General features: G+C 49.8%; 1 protein-coding gene across 1 annotated transcript in view; it reads right to left on the bottom strand.

Annotated features, from left to right (window-relative positions):
• The window catches only part of DDX1 (DEAD-box helicase 1), a 287,219-nt gene that overhangs the window by 26,048 nt on the left and 242,966 nt on the right, over positions 1-18,205 (bottom strand). Inside the window, exon 24 of the mRNA XM_085610667.1 lies at positions 3,506-3,601. Within this exon, the coding sequence (XP_085466793.1) occupies positions 3,506-3,601 (96 nt within the window). The remainder of the gene's footprint in view (positions 1-3,505; positions 3,602-18,205) is intronic.

Raw genomic sequence — 18,205 nt, forward strand, 5'->3', positions numbered from 1 at the left:
CCACCACCACCACCACCACCACCACCACCACCACCACCACCACCACCACCACCACCACCACCACCACCACCACCACCACCACCACCACCACCACCACCACCACCACCACCACCACCACCACCACCACCACCACCACCACCACCACCACCACCACCACCACCACCACCACCACCACCACCACCACCACCACCACCACCACCACCACCACCACCACCACCACCACCACCACCACCACCACCACCACCACCACCACCACCACCACCACCACCACCACCACCACCACCACCACCACCACCACCACCACCACCACCACCACCACCACCACCACCACCACCACCACCACCACCACCACCACCACCACCACCACCACCACCACCACCACCACCACCACCTCCTCCTCCTCCTCCTCCTCCTCCTCCTCCTCCTCCTCCTCCTCCTCCTCCTCCTCCCCTCCCCCCCCCCCTCCCCCCTCAGGCCTGCCCTACTTAGCACCTGGATACCCTCACAGGCGATTAGCCGCGCTCTACAAATTAACATAACATGTGGGAGAGTCTGGAACTGTTACGTGTCAAACTCCGTTGCCTTTCAGAACAAGAAGCAGTGAAAGCCGCCTGTTCTTTCTCTAACTATAACTTTTATTCGTAACATGCTGCACTTCTCTGGGGTTTTAAACTCAGACATGGACTTTAATTCACCAAAATTCCAGGGGTAGCAGAAGTGACTTTGCATACCATTAGACCCTTACTTTGACTTACAGACACATGCTTACACATACTAACACATTCACACACTCTTGGGCACATAAACACAAGCTTACCCGTAAGCATGCACACAGTATACATTTAAAAGCATTTTTTACTTACCTTAGCTTCCAGATAGGGTCATATTCCATCTAGCATACTCCATTTTTTATTACACTTATAGTGAATAATAATATTCACTACTTGTATAATAAACAAATTGACAGAAACCAGGCAAGTGGAGCTCCAACCAGCATCCATTATGAAGAGCTGCCCCTGTGTTCCAGGCACTGATTTTGCCACCTCTGAGACTAGGGGTTGCAAAAGCAGTGCCAGGGGTAGCTAGGGGTGAGAGAGGGGTCACATATGCGACCCCTGGCGACCCCTAAATGACGTCCATGGGTCAGATCTGGGATGGGTCTTAACCACAGAGAGAGGAACATATGTGGGTCGTTCATACCCCCTTCTACCTTGTTAGACTGGAGTGAAGGCTTAACTGCCGTGAGGCAGCCAGGTAGCAGAAACCACCACACAGGTTTCAAACTACCTTCAGAGAGAAAGGTGTCTGTGCCGGGCTCCTAGCCAAAGTTACAGAAAGACTTTAGACCACTGCACAAATTTACCAACAAATAAAACTTCTGCAGCCTATCTGGTAACAGATGCCCTTGATACTACTTTTAAGTATAAGTGGGCTTAGCTTACATATTTTAGATCTTAACATTGTACAGTTGGTCATTGCTTTAACAAGGCACTTTGACATATGGTTTATCTATGTTACATTTAGAAATACATCATTTGAACAAAAGCACAACACATACACTCGGGAGTGTGGAGAGAGCCTAGTATGTACGTACTAGAAGCTTTGCCTCATGCTCCATCAGCACATTTGGCTACATTTAACCGCAAGCCTTAGATTTTCAGCCCATCCACAGTCACCAAAGGCAACTGTCATGAGAGTAAAACACCAAAATCATACTCCTGATGAGAAGACAAAATGCTGTGGTAAAAACTGTGCATAAACACATGCTCACAGATCCAAGCATATTCGAAATACACGAAAAACAAATGTCATGGAGTTTCTATGAAACATCTTGTTGTACAAAAGGTGATGGACGGAGCATCAGAACCAATCAAACACTCACACCCAGTCAACAGATCTGGGTTTGATCCATCACCGTTCTTTAGCCCACTCTGCCACCCCAGTTCAGACATGGCCATATGCAAATCAGTCTGACCCTGTGCCTCATGGGAACAGTCCAGCCGAACTGCCAAGCCATGCCTTCCCTGGACCGGAAACAAGCTTCCTAGGACCGGTTTCTGGCATTTCAGCAGTCTTCAGCCAGGCTTGCTTGAATCCAGTGGCAAAGTGAGCAAGGGACTCACGTCTGAGCATACCCTGCCAACTTATGGCGGACAAAGCGGTACAAAAGGGGGTGGTGATGGACGGAGCATCAGAACCAATCAAACACTCACACCCAGTCAACAGATCTGGGTTTGATCCATCACCGTTCTTTAGCCCACTCTGCCACCCCAGTTCAGACATGGCCATATGCAAATCAGTCTGACCCTGTGCCTCATGGGAACAGTCCAGCCCGAACTGCCAAGCCATGCCTTCCCTGGACCGGAAACAAGCTTCCTAGGACCGGTTTCTGGCAGAGTGGCCTAAAGTACGGTGATGGAGCAAACCCAGATCTGTTGACTGGGTGTGAGTGTTTGATTGGTTCTGATGCTCCATCCATCACCACCCCCTTTTGTACCGCTATGAAACATCTTGTGACACATGCAATTATGTGCCCAGAGCTGCTAACCAGTACTTGATGCTCACTGATGAAATGTTATTGTTCTGGAATTAGTCTGCCACCATTGGGATGTTTCATTGAGTGAGCACTGTGACACTGCAAGTTGAAAATCAGAGGACTCAGACATATCTTAGCCATACCCCAACTATATCCCCCACCCTACCCTCCCAGGCGGGTCTCTATAGTCGGCAACCTGCTCAGTCGTCTGCAGGGCCTCATATTTTTATCTTTGAGGGTCACTAACATATGTTCAAGGGACTTTCCCTCACTTCGCTCAGTAGGCCCAGCGCAGGGAAATCAGTCAGCCCCACCTTGGCTTCCTTCCTCTTGATCACTCCCATCCGCAACATTTGGATTTGTAAGTATTTCCAGCAATGCTGTCCACTTCCAGCGATTTCTCACTTCCCGTTCGTTTAGCTATTCTCAGTCTGACAATAGTTTCACATTCAGCCCATTTAATGAACTCCTTTTACCATCTAGCGAAACTAGGACCAATTCTCAATTTCCAGTGCCTGGTAATGTCTCTCTTAGCTAAAACTAACCCAAGGTCTTGGAACTTACTCGTTACCTTGTTTTTAGCATTATGGGGAAACCAGTGCAACAGACAGTATTCCGGAGTATTCCCTATTTCTTTCTCAGTCACTTCCGCCAATATTAAGGTTACCTCCTCCCAGAAGTCCCCTATGTTCGGGCAGCTCCAGAACATATGCAAAAAATCAGCTCCTATTGTATGACATCGTGGGCAAGCTGCAATTTGCATACAGAAATAGTTATTGAGCTTTTCTGGGGGTAAGGTAGGCTCTGTGTAGCTCTCTTCCACGCCCTCTCCACCAGTATCCCCCATTCTTTATCTGATATCGGCTTGCCCAGGTCTGCTTCCCATGCTCTATGGATTTTGGTCAGGGGGGGTGGGGGTTGGGGCGTGTGAACGGGACAGTGTTGTGTATGTAAGTCGCCTGATCTTACCTGCATCTCATTATACCAAATAGTGCATCCTCCATCGTCCTTCAGCCTTGTATTGTAGCAACCCTTTCCACGGCTATTGCACGTATGGTACCACACCTAAGTATGACACGGTAAATAAAACAAAATATTACTTTTCTGTGTAAAACAACGTGTATAATCCTTTTTAACATTTTGTGCTATATCCTCAAGTGTCCTATACAGAGAAGAGTTATTTAGGTGTTTTATAATGTCGAGGAAGTAACGTTGTGCTATTTTGGCTTATTTTGAAAATAAAATGTCACTTTCTTTACGGTTATAAGGGGGGGCAATGATGGCAGGGGTATTTCCAAAGAGCACCTATTCTACAGCAACCATGGTCTTTAGGCACGAATAGATGCAAACAAAGCTGTACAGTCAAGTTTTAATGTAACACGAAACAGAAGAAGAGATTTGAATGACAGTATAAGGAATTATTAAGATGGGTTGTGTAGTAGTTTTGAATTCCTATCACACATGATTTGCTTTAATTTTTCTTTTTCAAACTAATTCAAACCTCCACATTTTTTTAACAAATGGTACCACAACAAATTGCACATTTTTAAAATAGTATGAAAATCTAAGATGTACCCATCAGACTGTTACTTTACCTACATTCTTTAAAAACCCCTCTCCATCTGCAGAGAGAGCTCTCCACGCCTTCGATTTTAGTAGGGTTGTGAAGTTCTATCTAGAAATGGCAAAATCTTGAAGAAAATCAAAAAATGTTTGTCAACTATGGTCCTCTACGGACAGGATATACCACTTCCAAGCAATCCTTAGCTAGATGGATTGTCTCCTCATTAATCCTTTGCTATCAAAACGCAAACAGAACCCCATCCCGTAAACCTAGGGGTCACTTCACCAGGTGTAAATCAGCTGCTACTGCTTTGCTTAGTAACATACCAATTGCTGAGATTTGCAAGGTTGCAACTTTGAGATCAGTTCACACCTTTACGAGACACTAATTTGTTTTCCTAATTTTACATTTTTCCTTTATTACCTCTAATTTTGCTGAATCTTTGAGGGATAAGCTTGAAAATCTATTCAGTGCTTATGATTATCCATGGAGATCCCATGAGAGAGAAGAAATTGTTTCTTACTTGTAATTCTAGTTCTCCAAGTAACCCTTTCTCCTCCCCAAAATATATAATACATATATACTACTGGTTTGAGTAAATTGCCACCTACAGGGCATGATGGGACACTAGAGTCTTTCGGAAGTAAGGCGAAGTTGATGTGACTTTGAAAGAACTGTTCCAGGATGCCCACACATAGGCGGGACTATTCAATGCTTATGATTAACAATGGAGATCCACTGAGATTGAAATGCCGGATGTCACAAGCATATCAGCACATTTTTACCAGTGGCAAATTTCTTATTGCTGAAGGTTAGCAAAAGCTTTCACCAGATTAGAAAAAAACAACACTGTACAGGGAATATGATAAACCGAAATACACAAATATGTCCTTTTCTATTTTTCCAGAAGGTCTGTTTCCAAACTCATACAAAATCAGAAAAAATTGGAAATATATAAAGTGTGAAGTGTTCTTATAGCCTAGCTGTGTATATGGTCAAAGACGTATTCCATTTATGAGGACACCAGTTATCACCCAAAGAATTCAAACCAGTTATACTAGACTGTTCCTTGCATGTTCACAGAGATTATGGTGGTGACATGAGCCTAAAGGCCAGTCAAGGCACTCTTACCCCCCCCAAACAGGAAGTGCTACCCACTGTGGGGGATATGACTGTAAATATTATCAAGATTGACAGGCATAATCCAAAAACGCCATTGAGAGGACATGCAATATTTGAGCACTATATAGAATTTCTTTTTTTTTAAAATAATTAGTTGTGTAGAGGCAGCTAGAAACATTAAAAAATGAGTTACTACAGGCATGGAGTAACACCTCAAATCTTTCTTTTGATGGAGCAACATCACTGTTGTTCCTTTTCTTTAGGTCAGTAAAAACAACCTGTGTCACAAACTATCTGCACTGAGAGAAGGGATTGCGAGTGATTGAAATACCATAGTCTGCAGTTATCTCTATATACCCCCCAAACCTCCACACAACAGAATAATGTAAATTCCAGACCTTATGGAAACAGTTATGCTGTTGAGATGGTGGCAGGCAGAGTATGTGTGCCTTGAGCCAAGGCCTATCTTCCCATTCAATGCCAACAAACTGCAAATGTTTTCCTTTTTAACAAAAACAAATATATATATTTCACAGAAAAGTTAAAATGCTGGGAGAAAGGTACAACCTTTGCGTAAATTAAAGAATGGACAGTGGATCGACTGCTTTTGAACTACAAATGAATTGTCTTCTTTGCTGCCTCATAGCCTTTATCGAGGAAAAGAGCTGTACAAAAGGATAGCATACACATCGCCCACAATATCAAAGCCCATCTGTAGAGTGCATTTATAAATCTCCAAGCAATCACCAAAAATGACTGAAAAATGGTTACAACAGTAGAAGTACAAGCTAACCCTCTCCCAAACAGCACTGGGCACCTTTCTGAAGTATTGCCACATTATAGGCTGTAGGTTCAAAGAAGTCTACCCATTTTGTATTTCATTTCAGAACGAATAAGAAACATCGTATAGTTTTACCTGTCGGTGTAGTTTTGCAGCTTAAAGACTTTCTGGATTCACTATGCTGTGTATTATTCAGCCATCTTGTGATTGGGTCCGGAATAGTAGTATTTTCTCTTTTTTCTTTTTTTTTTCGTGGCCCAGGTGGGTGGCGACGACCCACCATTTGGTGTCCTTCGTGACGTTGGCGCGCTTCCTGCGGAAGCTCCCACCTTTGGTCGCCATCTTCAGATTCTTTTTTCTGGTCGTGTGTTAATCCTGTCTCTGTTATTTTGTAAAGTCTTGTTCACTAGTGAATCCAGAAAGTCTTCAAGCTGCAAAACTACACCGACAGGTAAGAAACTATACGTTATGCAGCGTGAATCTTTCTGGATTCACTATGCTGTGCATAGACTTTAGAGCGTTTTGTCCTTATTGTGATGGCTGGGTGGAAGATGAGCACTGCTTACTAAATATGTGTTGTAAGACCGTCTGTCCCACTTGCGTTTCTTTGTTCATTTGAATATCCACACAGTAGTGCTTAGTGAATGTGTGCACTGAAGACCATGTTGCCGCTTGGCAAATGTCTTGGATAGGTGTGTTCGCTAGAAACGCAATTGTTGCTCCTTTCTTTCTTGTTGAGTGAGCCTGAGCTGCTCCTTGTAACTTGTCCTGCCTGCTTGTGGCAGAGTTGAATTGTCTGCGCAATCCATCGAGCAATGGAGTTCTTGGTGACTGGTCGTCCCAGAAAACTGCTTGCAAAGGAGACAAAGAACTGTTTTGTTTTCCTGCACTCCTTTGTCCTCTCTATAAAGTGCATTACAGCCCTTCTGGTGTCTAGTGTGTGTAGAGCCCTTTCTGTTTTTGTGGTCGGTTTTTGGAAAAAACTTGGTATTTGGATTGTTTGGTTAATATGGAACCGAGACACCACCTTTGGCATGAAGTGTGGGTCCGTCCTCATTACAATCCTGTCCTTGAGTATTTGTAAGTAGGGCTCTTGGAATGTGAGCGCTTGCAACTCACTTACTCTTCGTAGTGACGTGATCGCCACTAAGAAGGCTCTCTTTAGTGTGAGCATGTGCAGTGTAGTCTTGTGAATAGGTTCAAAGGGTGTCTTTATCAATTGAGTTAGCACTACGTTGAGGTTCCATGCTGGTGTTGGCATCCTCTTTGGGGGGCGATTCTCTTGTGCCTTTCAAAGAATCTCTTCACCACTTGAGGTGAAGAAACTTTTCCCTGTTTCACCTCTTCTGTAGGCCACCACCGCAGCCAAGTGCACCCTCAGGGATGTTTAGCTCAATCCGCTTTGTAGCAGGTGTGTTAAGTACTTTAGTACTGTTGATTCCCTTGTGGCCTTCCATTGTAGTTTCTCCTTGATGCACCGTTGGGAGTACCTCTTCCATTTTGCTATGTAGCACTTTCTTGTGGTAGGCCTTCTTGCCTCCCTGAGTACTACCATAGTACTTGCTGGTAGTTTTAGGTGCGCAAATTCTAGGTCTTCAGGAGCCATGCTGCTAGGCTGAGACCCTCTGGTTCTGGGTGAAGCACCCTTCCGTTCTGCATTGTTAACAGGTCCCTTCTTGGGAACCTGTGTGCTGGTTCTTGTGCCATTTCCACTATCTGCGAGAACCAGGACTACCTGGCCCACTGAGGTGCTATCAGTATTAGCGTCATGTTGCTGATTCTGCATTTGCTAAGTACCCTGTGAATTAGTGGTATCGGGGGGGGGGGGGGGGAAGCGTATGCAAAGCTCTTTGACCAACTTATCCATAATGCATTCCCTTGGGACCGATGGTCCGGTTGTCTGGATGCGAAGTGTTGGCATTTTGCATTCTGGTGTGTTGCAAATAGGTCTATTTGTGGAGTACCCCATTTCTGGAAAAACTTTTCTATTTCCTGCTGGTTGAGCTCCCATCGTGAGATGCCGACGTCTGTCTGCTGAGCCGGTCTGCTTCCACATTGTCCTTCCCTGGGAGATGTATTGCTAGTAGGTCTATTTTCAGTGGGATGGCCCATCTCAAAATTTCCTGTGCTAGCCCCGATAGTGGTACTGATTGTGTTCCTCCTTGTTTGTTGATGTAGAACATGGTGGTTGTGTTGTCTGTTTGGACTAACACCCTGTTCCCGTAGAGCTCTTTCTGAAAGGCTTGGAATACAGTTTTTAGCTCTAGGTAGTGGATGTGTCTGACCGCATCTTGCTGCGACCACAGACCCCTCACCTTGTTCATGTGTGCGCCCCACCCCACCTGGGAGGCACCCGTTGTGATGGTCACTGTTGGAGTTGGTTGTGTGAATGGCTTCCCCTGTGATATGTTTTCCTTTTTCCACCACGCTATTTCCTGATGCACTGCGTGCGTGACAACCACAAGATCTTCCCAACACCCTGTGGCCTGTGACCATTGCTGCTGAATCTATTCCTGGAATGGTCTCATGTGTAGCCGGATATTTGGGACTAAGTGGATGAATGACGCCATCATTGTGAGAAAGTGCCATCTTTCTTGCATGGTATGCCCCCACTTTTTGCTGAATTGCTGAATGTACTTTGACTGAGTGTGCCATGGACTCCTGCCAATCAAGTGCCCAGGGCCTATGTTCCTTCCCTAAAACACACAAAACCCAAATTGGCAAACCCTGGCCACATGTCAGCCCCTGGTAAATGGTACCATAGGCCTCTAAGGGCTGCAGCACTCATTGTGCCACCCTTAGATGCCCTGCACCCTTACACACACACACTGCATTTGCAGGCTTGGTGTCCGGGTGCAAGACAAAAAAAGAGTCGACATGGCACACATCCCTGTGTGCCATGCCCATCACCTACACTGCCATGGCATACATCAGCCACCCCTCTAGCTGGGTGCCTTATGCCAATGGTGTGGGCACAGGAGCAGGGGCGCTGTGCCCCTACAGTACCCAGGTCCATTCCTGGGCACTAAGTGCAGTGCTACCATTTAAGAGTACATGGTGCTGAGAGCTCGTCAAACACGAACTCTACAGCACCATAATGGAAACACTGAAGACTGAGAAGTTTGGTATCAAATTTCTCAGCACATTAAACTAACACTGATGCCAGTGTGGGATTTAATGTACCAAGCACCCCAGAGGGCATCTTAGAGATGCCCCCTTAAACCTAACCTACAATCCACGTCTGCTTTGAGGCTGCCACACAGCAGCCATGTTGCTGGACCCCTGGGTGGGAGAGCCCCTGCTCTCCTGGGCCTGCAACAATGCTCATCCTGGGTCAGGTGCTAAATCTCCTCCCCCAGGATGGGCAGGGAGAAGCTTCAAAGGCATGCCGCCTCTGTGAGCTTCCCCAGGCCACTGCAACCCCCCCACTCTGGTGGGAAGCTTGGCCGGAAACCCCAAATAAGGACAGGGGATGTGCCAGCCTGCCAACCCCACCCCTCAGGTGGGGGAGGCGAGGTGAAGCACATCTCCGGGCTCTCGCCATCTTCAAGATGGGAAGCCTTACCCTATCAGGACTAGGCTACTGCCCCCATCCCACAGGAGAGAGGCAGGATAGGGGGTGTACCCACCCCAGGACAGGGACCCATTGGTCCCTGCCCTTCACCTACCTGTAACGCCCCTAAATCTAGTATTTAGGGGCACCCTGAACCTTCCTTCCCCAGATTCCGAAATACAAAGAAGAGCAAGAAGAAAGAAGACCTGCCCTGCAGCTGCTAAGAAGAGGAAGACACCAACTGCTGTGGCCCCAGCCCAACCGGCCTGTCGACCCTCGAACCTGCTCCTGCTCCAATCCAGCATCTCGTGGCCAGCAACCTCACAAACCCCAGAGGACCTGGCTACCTTACCTCTACACCTACCTACTTCCCCACTTGCCCTAAGTGACCAGGAGCCCAGCTCCCACAGCCGCGTGGCTTGCTAGTCAGCAGCCACCAACCAAGGCACCCCCTATCCCTCATAGGATAACATTGGGCCTAAATCTCTCTGCACTCGGCCGCCCTAGAGTCGCTGAGAGTGAACCAACTGTACCTACCTGACCCTGCCCGCCCCCCCCCCCCCCCCCCCGAGTCTATGCCCAGAACCTCAACTCTGCCAGTCGAGTACTTACCTTTAAACCGATAACTCTATTTTCTTCATAGGGTAACATTGACTGGCTTTTTCCTGAAATTTCTTCTAAGTGTGGACTTTTCAAATCTTAAAACATTCACCAAAAATCAGCCGAGTAATGAAAACGAAAATACTCACCGGCTCTTCGGTGAGCTCCCAGTGCTGGATCTTGGTGCCCAGCACTGACTCTGAAAAATACTTACAACTGTACTTACCAGTAACCCAATTTTCTCCCATAGGAAATCATCGACTGTTTTCCTGTGAAATTTCTTTTAAGTGTCAATTTTGCAATCTTTAAATATTCTTTAAAAATCGTATAATATATGAAAACGTAATTACTTACCTGTTTTGGATAAAGGTCCCAGTACTGAGTCTAGGTACCCAGTTCTGGATTACAAAAGTAACGAGAACATACTGTACCTGCAACTTGAATTTTCTTCCATAGGGAATCATTGACTGTTTTCTATGAAAGTGTCAACTTTTAAAATAGCTAAATATTGTTTAAAAATCATCACAGTAATTAAGTTGACTTTCATCACTTGATTCCAAGTACTGACCCAGGACTGAATCTAGGATCCAGTCCTGGAATTCCAAAAGTAATCCAAAAAGTAATCTGTTGCAAATAACTTGAAATTTCCATTGAGCTCAATGCATTGTTGTGTTTAAAATAGTGTTGCCTATTGCAACCACTTTTAACTGTTTACAAAAGACAATTGCATAGTGCAAAAGAACAAGTTACTTACCTTCGGTAACAATGTATCTGTAAGAAACATTAGTTAGTTAGATTCCTCACCTTAGAATATCCCCAGGTGTCAGACTGGATCCAGAAGATTTTTGTAGCAATACCCCTTGTGCGTCGCTAGGCGTCGTCTGCGGCTCCGCGTCCGTCGTTGGCGTCGTGCGCCGGAATGACGTCGCTGGAGTACTTAGACGCCGCCCTCGAGCGCTGACGTCAGTTCTTGTACATAGCTTTACGCGCCAGGAACGCAGAGCCATGCAAGAGACCGACAATGGTGCCAAAAAAGTCTAGGGGCCTGAAAAGGATAACCTTAACCCTAGATGTCAGTTCGCAGAACGGGGAGGCTGAGTGGGTCGGTGAGGAATCTAACTAACTAATGTTTATTACAGATACATCGTTACCGAAGGTAAGTAACTTGTTCATCTGAAAGAAACACGTTAGTTAGATTCCTCACCTTAGAATAGATACCCCAGCAATACCAACCCCAGAGGTGGGTCTGCGAACCAAGATCACACCAGAAAGTCCTGGAGAACAGAACGGCCAAAGAAGCCATCCCTCCGGACTTAGCTATCTAGGCAATAATGCCTGGCAAACTTGTGCAGTGAAGCCCACGTCGCCGCCTGACAGATGTCCTGCAAAGGGACTCCCCGTCCCAGGGCAGTAGTAGCCGCCGTGGCCCGGGTGGAATGGGCTCTCAGCCCAACAGGAGGGTCCTTTCTTGCCAAAGAGTAACAGACCTTTATACACAAAACGACCCACAGCGAGATGGTCCGTTTGTGTACAGCTTTCCCCTTCTTAGCACCTACGTATCCAACGAAAAGTTGGTCGTCCACCCGGAACTGTTTGGTGCGGTCCAAATAAAAGGAGAGCGCATGTTTTGGGTCCAGACGGTGGAGCCTCTCTTCCTCTTTGGAAGGATGCGGAAAGAAGGTGGGCAAGGTGACAGATTGCCCGATGTGAAAGGGGGTCACCACTTTCGGAAGAAAAGAAGGACGAGTCCGGAGGACAACCTTGTCCGGATGAACAGACAGAAAAGGAGGTTTAGATGATAGAGCCTGGAGCTCACTCACCCGTCTAGCCGAGGTGATAGCTACCAGAAAAGCAGTCTTAAGGGTCAGAAGACGAAGGGGACAATTTTGAAGGGGCTCAAAGGGAGCGCACATCAGAAATGTCAGGACAAGATTCAAATCCCACTGAGGCATTACAAAAGGGACAGGAGGGAATGTGTGGGTAATGCCTTTAAGAAAGCGTGAAACTACAGGGGACTTGAAAAGAGAGGGCTGATCAGGAAGCCTCAAGAAGGCACAGATCGCAGCAAGATAACCTTTCAAGGTGCCCAGAGCAGAGCCCTGCTGGGCCAAAGAAAGAAGAAAGAGAAGAACCTCAGAAAGAGGGGTGGAAAAGGGATCCACAGCCTTTGCTGTGCACCATGCCACAAATTTGTTCCACCTGCAGGCGTATACCGTCTTAGTGGAGGGACGCCTGGCTGCCAGAATGATATCACAGACTTCAGGAGGCAAGTCAAATGGCATCAACTGCCGCCGCTCAATCTCCACGCATGGAGGTGGAGGCTGGACAGGTTCGGGTGGAGGACCGTCCCCTGCTGCTGCGACAGAAGGTCCTCCTGAAGAGGCAGACGTATCGGAGGATCGGTTAACATACTGAGTAGCTCGGGATACCAGTACCTTCGTGCCCAATCCGGAGCCACTAAGATGACTTGGGCCCGGTCGTGCCTGATCTTCAGCACTCTGGGCAGAAGTGGTATAGGCGGAAAGGCGTACAACAGACCGCAACTCCACTCGCGACGAAAAGCGTCTCCGAACGAGCGCCGCCTTGGAAATTCCAACGCGCAGAACTGATGACATTGCGCGTTCTCTTCGGTGGCAAATATATCTAACCAAGGCTCTCCCCACTGCAGAAAGAGACCTTGCGCCACGTCAGAGTTCAGACGCCATTCGTGATCCATCATGCACCGGCGGCTGACTTCGTCTGCTCTGGCGTTCAGAGAGCCCGCCAGATGTTGAACCACCAGGATGATGCCCTGGTGTTCCAGCCATGTTCAGAGGCGCAGAGCCTCCTGACAAAGAGTCCACGACCCCACCCCGCCCTGTTTGTTGCAATACCACATGGCGGTGGTGTTGTCCGTGAACACCTGCACGACACTTCCCCGGACAGAGGGAAGGAAGGCTTTCAGTGCAAGCCGGATCGCTCTCAGCTCCAAAAGGTTGATGTGGAGTTGAGTCTCCGCCGGAGACCAGAGTCCTCTGATCTCCGCCTCTCCCATGTGGCCCCCCCATCCCAGGAGGGATGCGTCCGTCACTACTACGTGCTCCGGTTGGGGTAGCGAGATGCATCTGCCGCTGACCCAATCGCGGTCCGTGAGCCACCACTGCAACTGTTTCATAGTGCCCTGCGAGATCAAGACATGGTCGGACAGGTTGCCTCGATGCTGGGCCCACTGAAACTTCAGGTCCCACTGCAGAGCTCGCATGCGCCGCCTGGCGCAATGTACTAACAGGACGCAGGAGGCCATCAGCCCCAGAAGCCGCAGCACCAACCTGACCGAAACCCAGGATAGAGACCGAAAGATGGGAATCAGAGCCTGAATATCCCGGACCCGCTGTTCCGGAGGATAGACCCGGAACTGCGCTGAATCGAGAACCGCTCCGATGAAAAGGAGCTTCTGGGAGGGACTCAGGTGCAACTTCAGCACATTGATGGAGAACCCCAGCGAATGCAGGAGGTCGGCCGTAATCTGGAGGTGGGAGACGACTTGCTGGGGCAAGCCCGCCTTTAACAACCAGTCGTCGAGATAGGGGAAGACTGGAACCCCTGATCTGCGCAGATGAGCTGCGACCACCGCCATCACTTTCGTGAACACCCGAGGGGCACTGGTGAGGCCGAAGGGGAGCACGGTAAACTGAAAATGCTCTTGGCCCACGGTGAACCGCAGGTAACGCCGATGGGCCAGCAGGACGGGGATGTGAAAGTAAGCGTCCTGCAAGTCCAACGCTACCATCCAGTCTCCAGGATCGATGGCAGGCAGAACCTGAGCTAGCTTGAGCATCTTGAACCGCTCCTTCCGAAGGAAGGCGTTGACGCTCCTGAGGTCCAAGATATGGCGTAGGCCCACTTTGCCCTTCTTGGGAACCAGAAAGTAGTGGGAATAGCAACCACGAGCTACTTCTGGCCCAGGAACGCACTCGACGGCCTCTTTGGCCAAGAAGGCCGTGACTTCCTGCCGCAGCAGATTCAAGTGATCCTCCGACATACGGTGGCACTGCGGTGGCATGGCTGGAGGGGTCGTCTCGAAGGGGAGGGAGTAGCCCCTTCGGACGATTTGCAGCACCCACCTGTCCGACCTGATGGAACGCCAGTGGAGCAGGTGATGGCGAACTCTGCCGCCCACTGGCGTTGAATGGGCCTGAAAGCTCGGACTAGGAGGGCTTTGAGGCGGATGCTGCCGGGGTGGATGTGGACTGACCGGCACGTTGACCTCCAGTACCGCCTCGGCGGAATCCACGTCCGCGACCGCGTGCAGGTTGGTTCTGCGGCCGGTGGCTGGGCGGACGTGAGGAGGCGCCCCTTCCTTGGCCACGAAAGGCGGAAGTTTGCGGCCGCAGGACCGAAAGACTCAAGGACTTGGCCGTGGCCCGGGAGTCCTTGAACCGAGCCAGCGCCTTCTCACCAAAAAGGCGAGTGCCATCAAAGGGCATGTCCATGAGGGAACTCTGGACATCCCCCGAAAATGACGTGGACCTCAGCGAGGCGTGACGCCGAAGCGCCACCGTGGTGGAAATCCCCCTACCCAGCGAGTCCGTGGTGTCAAGTCCACACCAGATGGCATGTCGTGCTGCATCTCGCCCGTCAGCAAGTGCCTGGGAAAGACGTGTCCGGGCCTCCTCCGGACACAGGGGCAGCACGTCCTCCACCGCATCCTACAGAGAGTGGGAGTAACAGTCCAAGATGCAAGCGGTGTTCAAAGACCGCAGCCCCAGGCTCAGGGACGAGAAAAGTTTCTTCCAGAACTGCTCCAACCTCTTGGATTCCCTGTCCGGAGGAGCGGACGGGAAGGAGGATTGGGACGTAGAGGCCTGGATAACCAGACTCTCAGGGGTGGGGTGTTGGGACAGGAAACTGGGGTCGCCCGGAGCAGGGCGGTGGCGCCAGGCTACGTTCCGATCCACAGGAGGTACTGTGGAGGGCTTGGACCAAGTGCCCTGGAGAACGTCAACGAGGGCCTCATTGAACTGCAGCAGAGGCTCTGTGGAGCTTGCTGTCGGTTGAAGCACCTCAGTGAGGACGTTAGTCCTCACGGCCACAGCAGGCAACTCTAGCCCAAGGGCTTCGGCCGCCTTGCGCGGCACCACTGAAAAAGCTGCACCTTCCTCCGATGCCACAGTCGGAGGAGAGATGAAACCAGCGTCCGGGGAGGTGTCCAGACCACTGGCATCCCCCAGTTCGTCTGCCCAGGCCTGAGAAAGATAGGCCTGTCTGCCCAAAGGATCCTCAGATCCCTCCCAGTCACCCCCGTCATCCGAGTCCTGATACACAGGAGGAAGGGACGGAGCCGGACGGTAGATGACATGCTCATCCATCGGCGCCGGCATCGGCCGACGCCGAGCCGGCGTCGGGTCCGGAATGGGGGTAAACAGGGGGATGGTGTCGTCCGGGGACGGCGCCGGTGGTGGAACCGGGGTCGGCGCCGGCGGAGGAGGCATGACGAGGTTGACCGGCACCGACAGAGATCCAGGCCTGGATCCCTCGGGGACCCGCGACGTCGGGGCCGGAGCCATCGACAGCGCCGGGGCCGGAGCCACCGGCACGCGAGGTCGCCCAGTCGAGTCCGCGGGGCCCGAAGGCGTGCCGGCGGGTGTCGACGGCGGAGCCAGACCTCTCATGGCCGAGAGGAAGGCACCGATCTCCGCCGGCGTCACGTCAGTCCCAGGGACCGGAGGGTATGGGGACGGACGCGGCGGCTGTCCCCATACCCTCCGGTCCACCCCCGCGGCTCCGACGGAGCCGCGGGGGTGGAAAAACCTTGACCCTCGGCTGAGTCGCGCGACCGGCGAGGGGAGTCCGAAGAGCGATGTCGCTTCTTGGACTTCTTGGAGTGCTTTGACTTACCCGAAGAGCCCGATGAGCGATGTCGATGACTGCGGCTCCGCGACCGGTCCTTGGACCTCCTCCTAGACCTGGACCTCGAGCGGCGCGGAGCCGAGTGGCGAAGCTCGAGAAGCTTGCGGGACCGCTCTCGCCTAGCCTTCGATGTCAAGGCCTGATAATCGGGGCACGAATCCGCGTTGTGGTCGGCCCCCAGGCAGAAGAGGCACCGGCGATGGTGATCCGTCACCGACATCAGTCGATGACAGGCATCACAGGCTTTAAAACCAGGCATCCTACCGGCACCAACAGTCAACCAAAAATGTCAAAAAAGTTAGTCAAAAATTGACTAGGGGTAAGCTCTCCCGGATCGGCGCTTACTGGCGCGGAAAAAAGAAGAACTGACGTCAGCGCGCGAGGGCGGCGTCTAAGTACTCCAGCGACGTCATTCCGGCGCACGACGCCAACGACGGACGCGGAGTCGCAGACGACGCCTAGCGACGCGCAAAGGGTATTGCTACCAAAATCATCCGGATCCAGTCTGACGCCTGGGGATATTCTAAGGTGAGGAATCTAACTAACTTGTTTCTTTCAGATGTATTTATATGAAGCATCTCATTCTGAGAAAGTATATTTTAATGCCAATTGTTGGTTCTAAAATAAAACAAGCATACATTTTCTATATACAAACCATTGGCCTAGAGTTCAGTTATTGAGTGTGAGAGACCATTTGCTGACTGAGTGTGTACAACAAATGCTTTACACTGTCCTCTGATACTGCCTTACTGCTCGACCAAGCTACCACTTTAGAGAGTAAGGTTATATCTAACTTTAGCCTCTGCCAAACCCTTGGGGACTGTGGACTCTGTACACCCTGTACCTATTAGGGAACAGTATATACAGAGCCACTTTCTCACAATCATTCCCTTCGGTTTGCTCGCCGTCCTCACTGTTAGAACTTGCCCCTTGCGGTAATGACGTGTTTCCTTCAGTACCGCCAATGTTCTCTTACTGCTGGGGAACACTTTGGCCTGTATGGTGTCGATCTCTACCCCTAAGAATATCTTGATTTGTTCTGGTTTTCTTGACGATTTCTCCCAATGGATTGAGAAACCCAGTCTGGTCAGTATGACCTGCTGGATGTGTAGTCTGCACTGGCTGTACAAACTTGCCTTTACGAGGCAGTCGTCGAGATAGGGGTATACGTGTATCCCTTGCCTTCGTGTGCTGCGACAGCTGCTAGGCATTTTGTAAACACCCTTGGTGCGGATTTGAGGCCGAATGCCAGTTCTGTGAACTGGTAGTGGCTTTGATTGATCACAAACCTTAGCAGGCGCTTGAGTTTGTGGTTGATGGGGATGTGTGAGTATGCGTCGTTTAAATCTATAGTAGCCATGAAGTCGCCTCGTTGTATTTGTGGTATTACCTCTTGTAGGGAAGTAATCTTAAACCTTTTTGTTCTTATGAATTTGTTCAGGAACCTTAGATCTAGGATAGGTCTAGTGTCTCGTCCACCTTTGGCACCAAGAAGTAAGTTGAGTAAACCCCTTTGTTCCTTTGATACCACCTCTATTGCCTCCTTGCTGAGCAGTTCTTGCGCTTCTAGCAGCAAGAGCGAGAGTTCCTTTGCTGAATGTGCCCTGTTTCTTGGTTTTCTGTTCGGAGGCCGTCTTTCTAACTTTATACAGTATCCGTATTGTATGATGTTTAGTATCAATTTGTCCAACGTGACCTTTCTCCATTCCTGGATGAAGTCTCTTATTCTTCCCCCCTACCGGTGTTGAGTGTTTGAGGTACTGTTTGTCGTTGAACGTTTGGCTGTAGTTTTCCTTTATGTCCTTCCGCCCACCCCGAGGTGTTACTAGGATGGGGGCAACTTCCTTGATGAAGTCACTTGGTTGAGGGCTGTAGGCCTCCTCTCCGTGTTTGTCCTTGTCTGTTTCAGCGCCCTCTAAAGGACTGTCGCCGGGGCTGGTACTGACAGTTTTACTACTGCTGTCCCTGCTGCTGCTGGCCTTGGTTGTTCCCTTGGTAGCCTTGCTGGAACATTTGGTGCAATGTGGAGGGCACGTTGCCTCCTCTACCACCCGGCCTTCTTGTGGGTGTGCCTCTTCTCATTCCCCTGAACTGCAACGCCCCCATGGACCTTGCTGTTTCGTTGTCCTTCTTGAGCTGTGTCAACTTGTCGTCGACGGG

Source organism: Triturus cristatus, chromosome 6 (assembly GCF_964204655.1).
Source record: "Triturus cristatus chromosome 6, aTriCri1.1, whole genome shotgun sequence".
Lineage (NCBI taxonomy): Eukaryota > Metazoa > Chordata > Amphibia > Caudata > Salamandridae > Triturus > Triturus cristatus.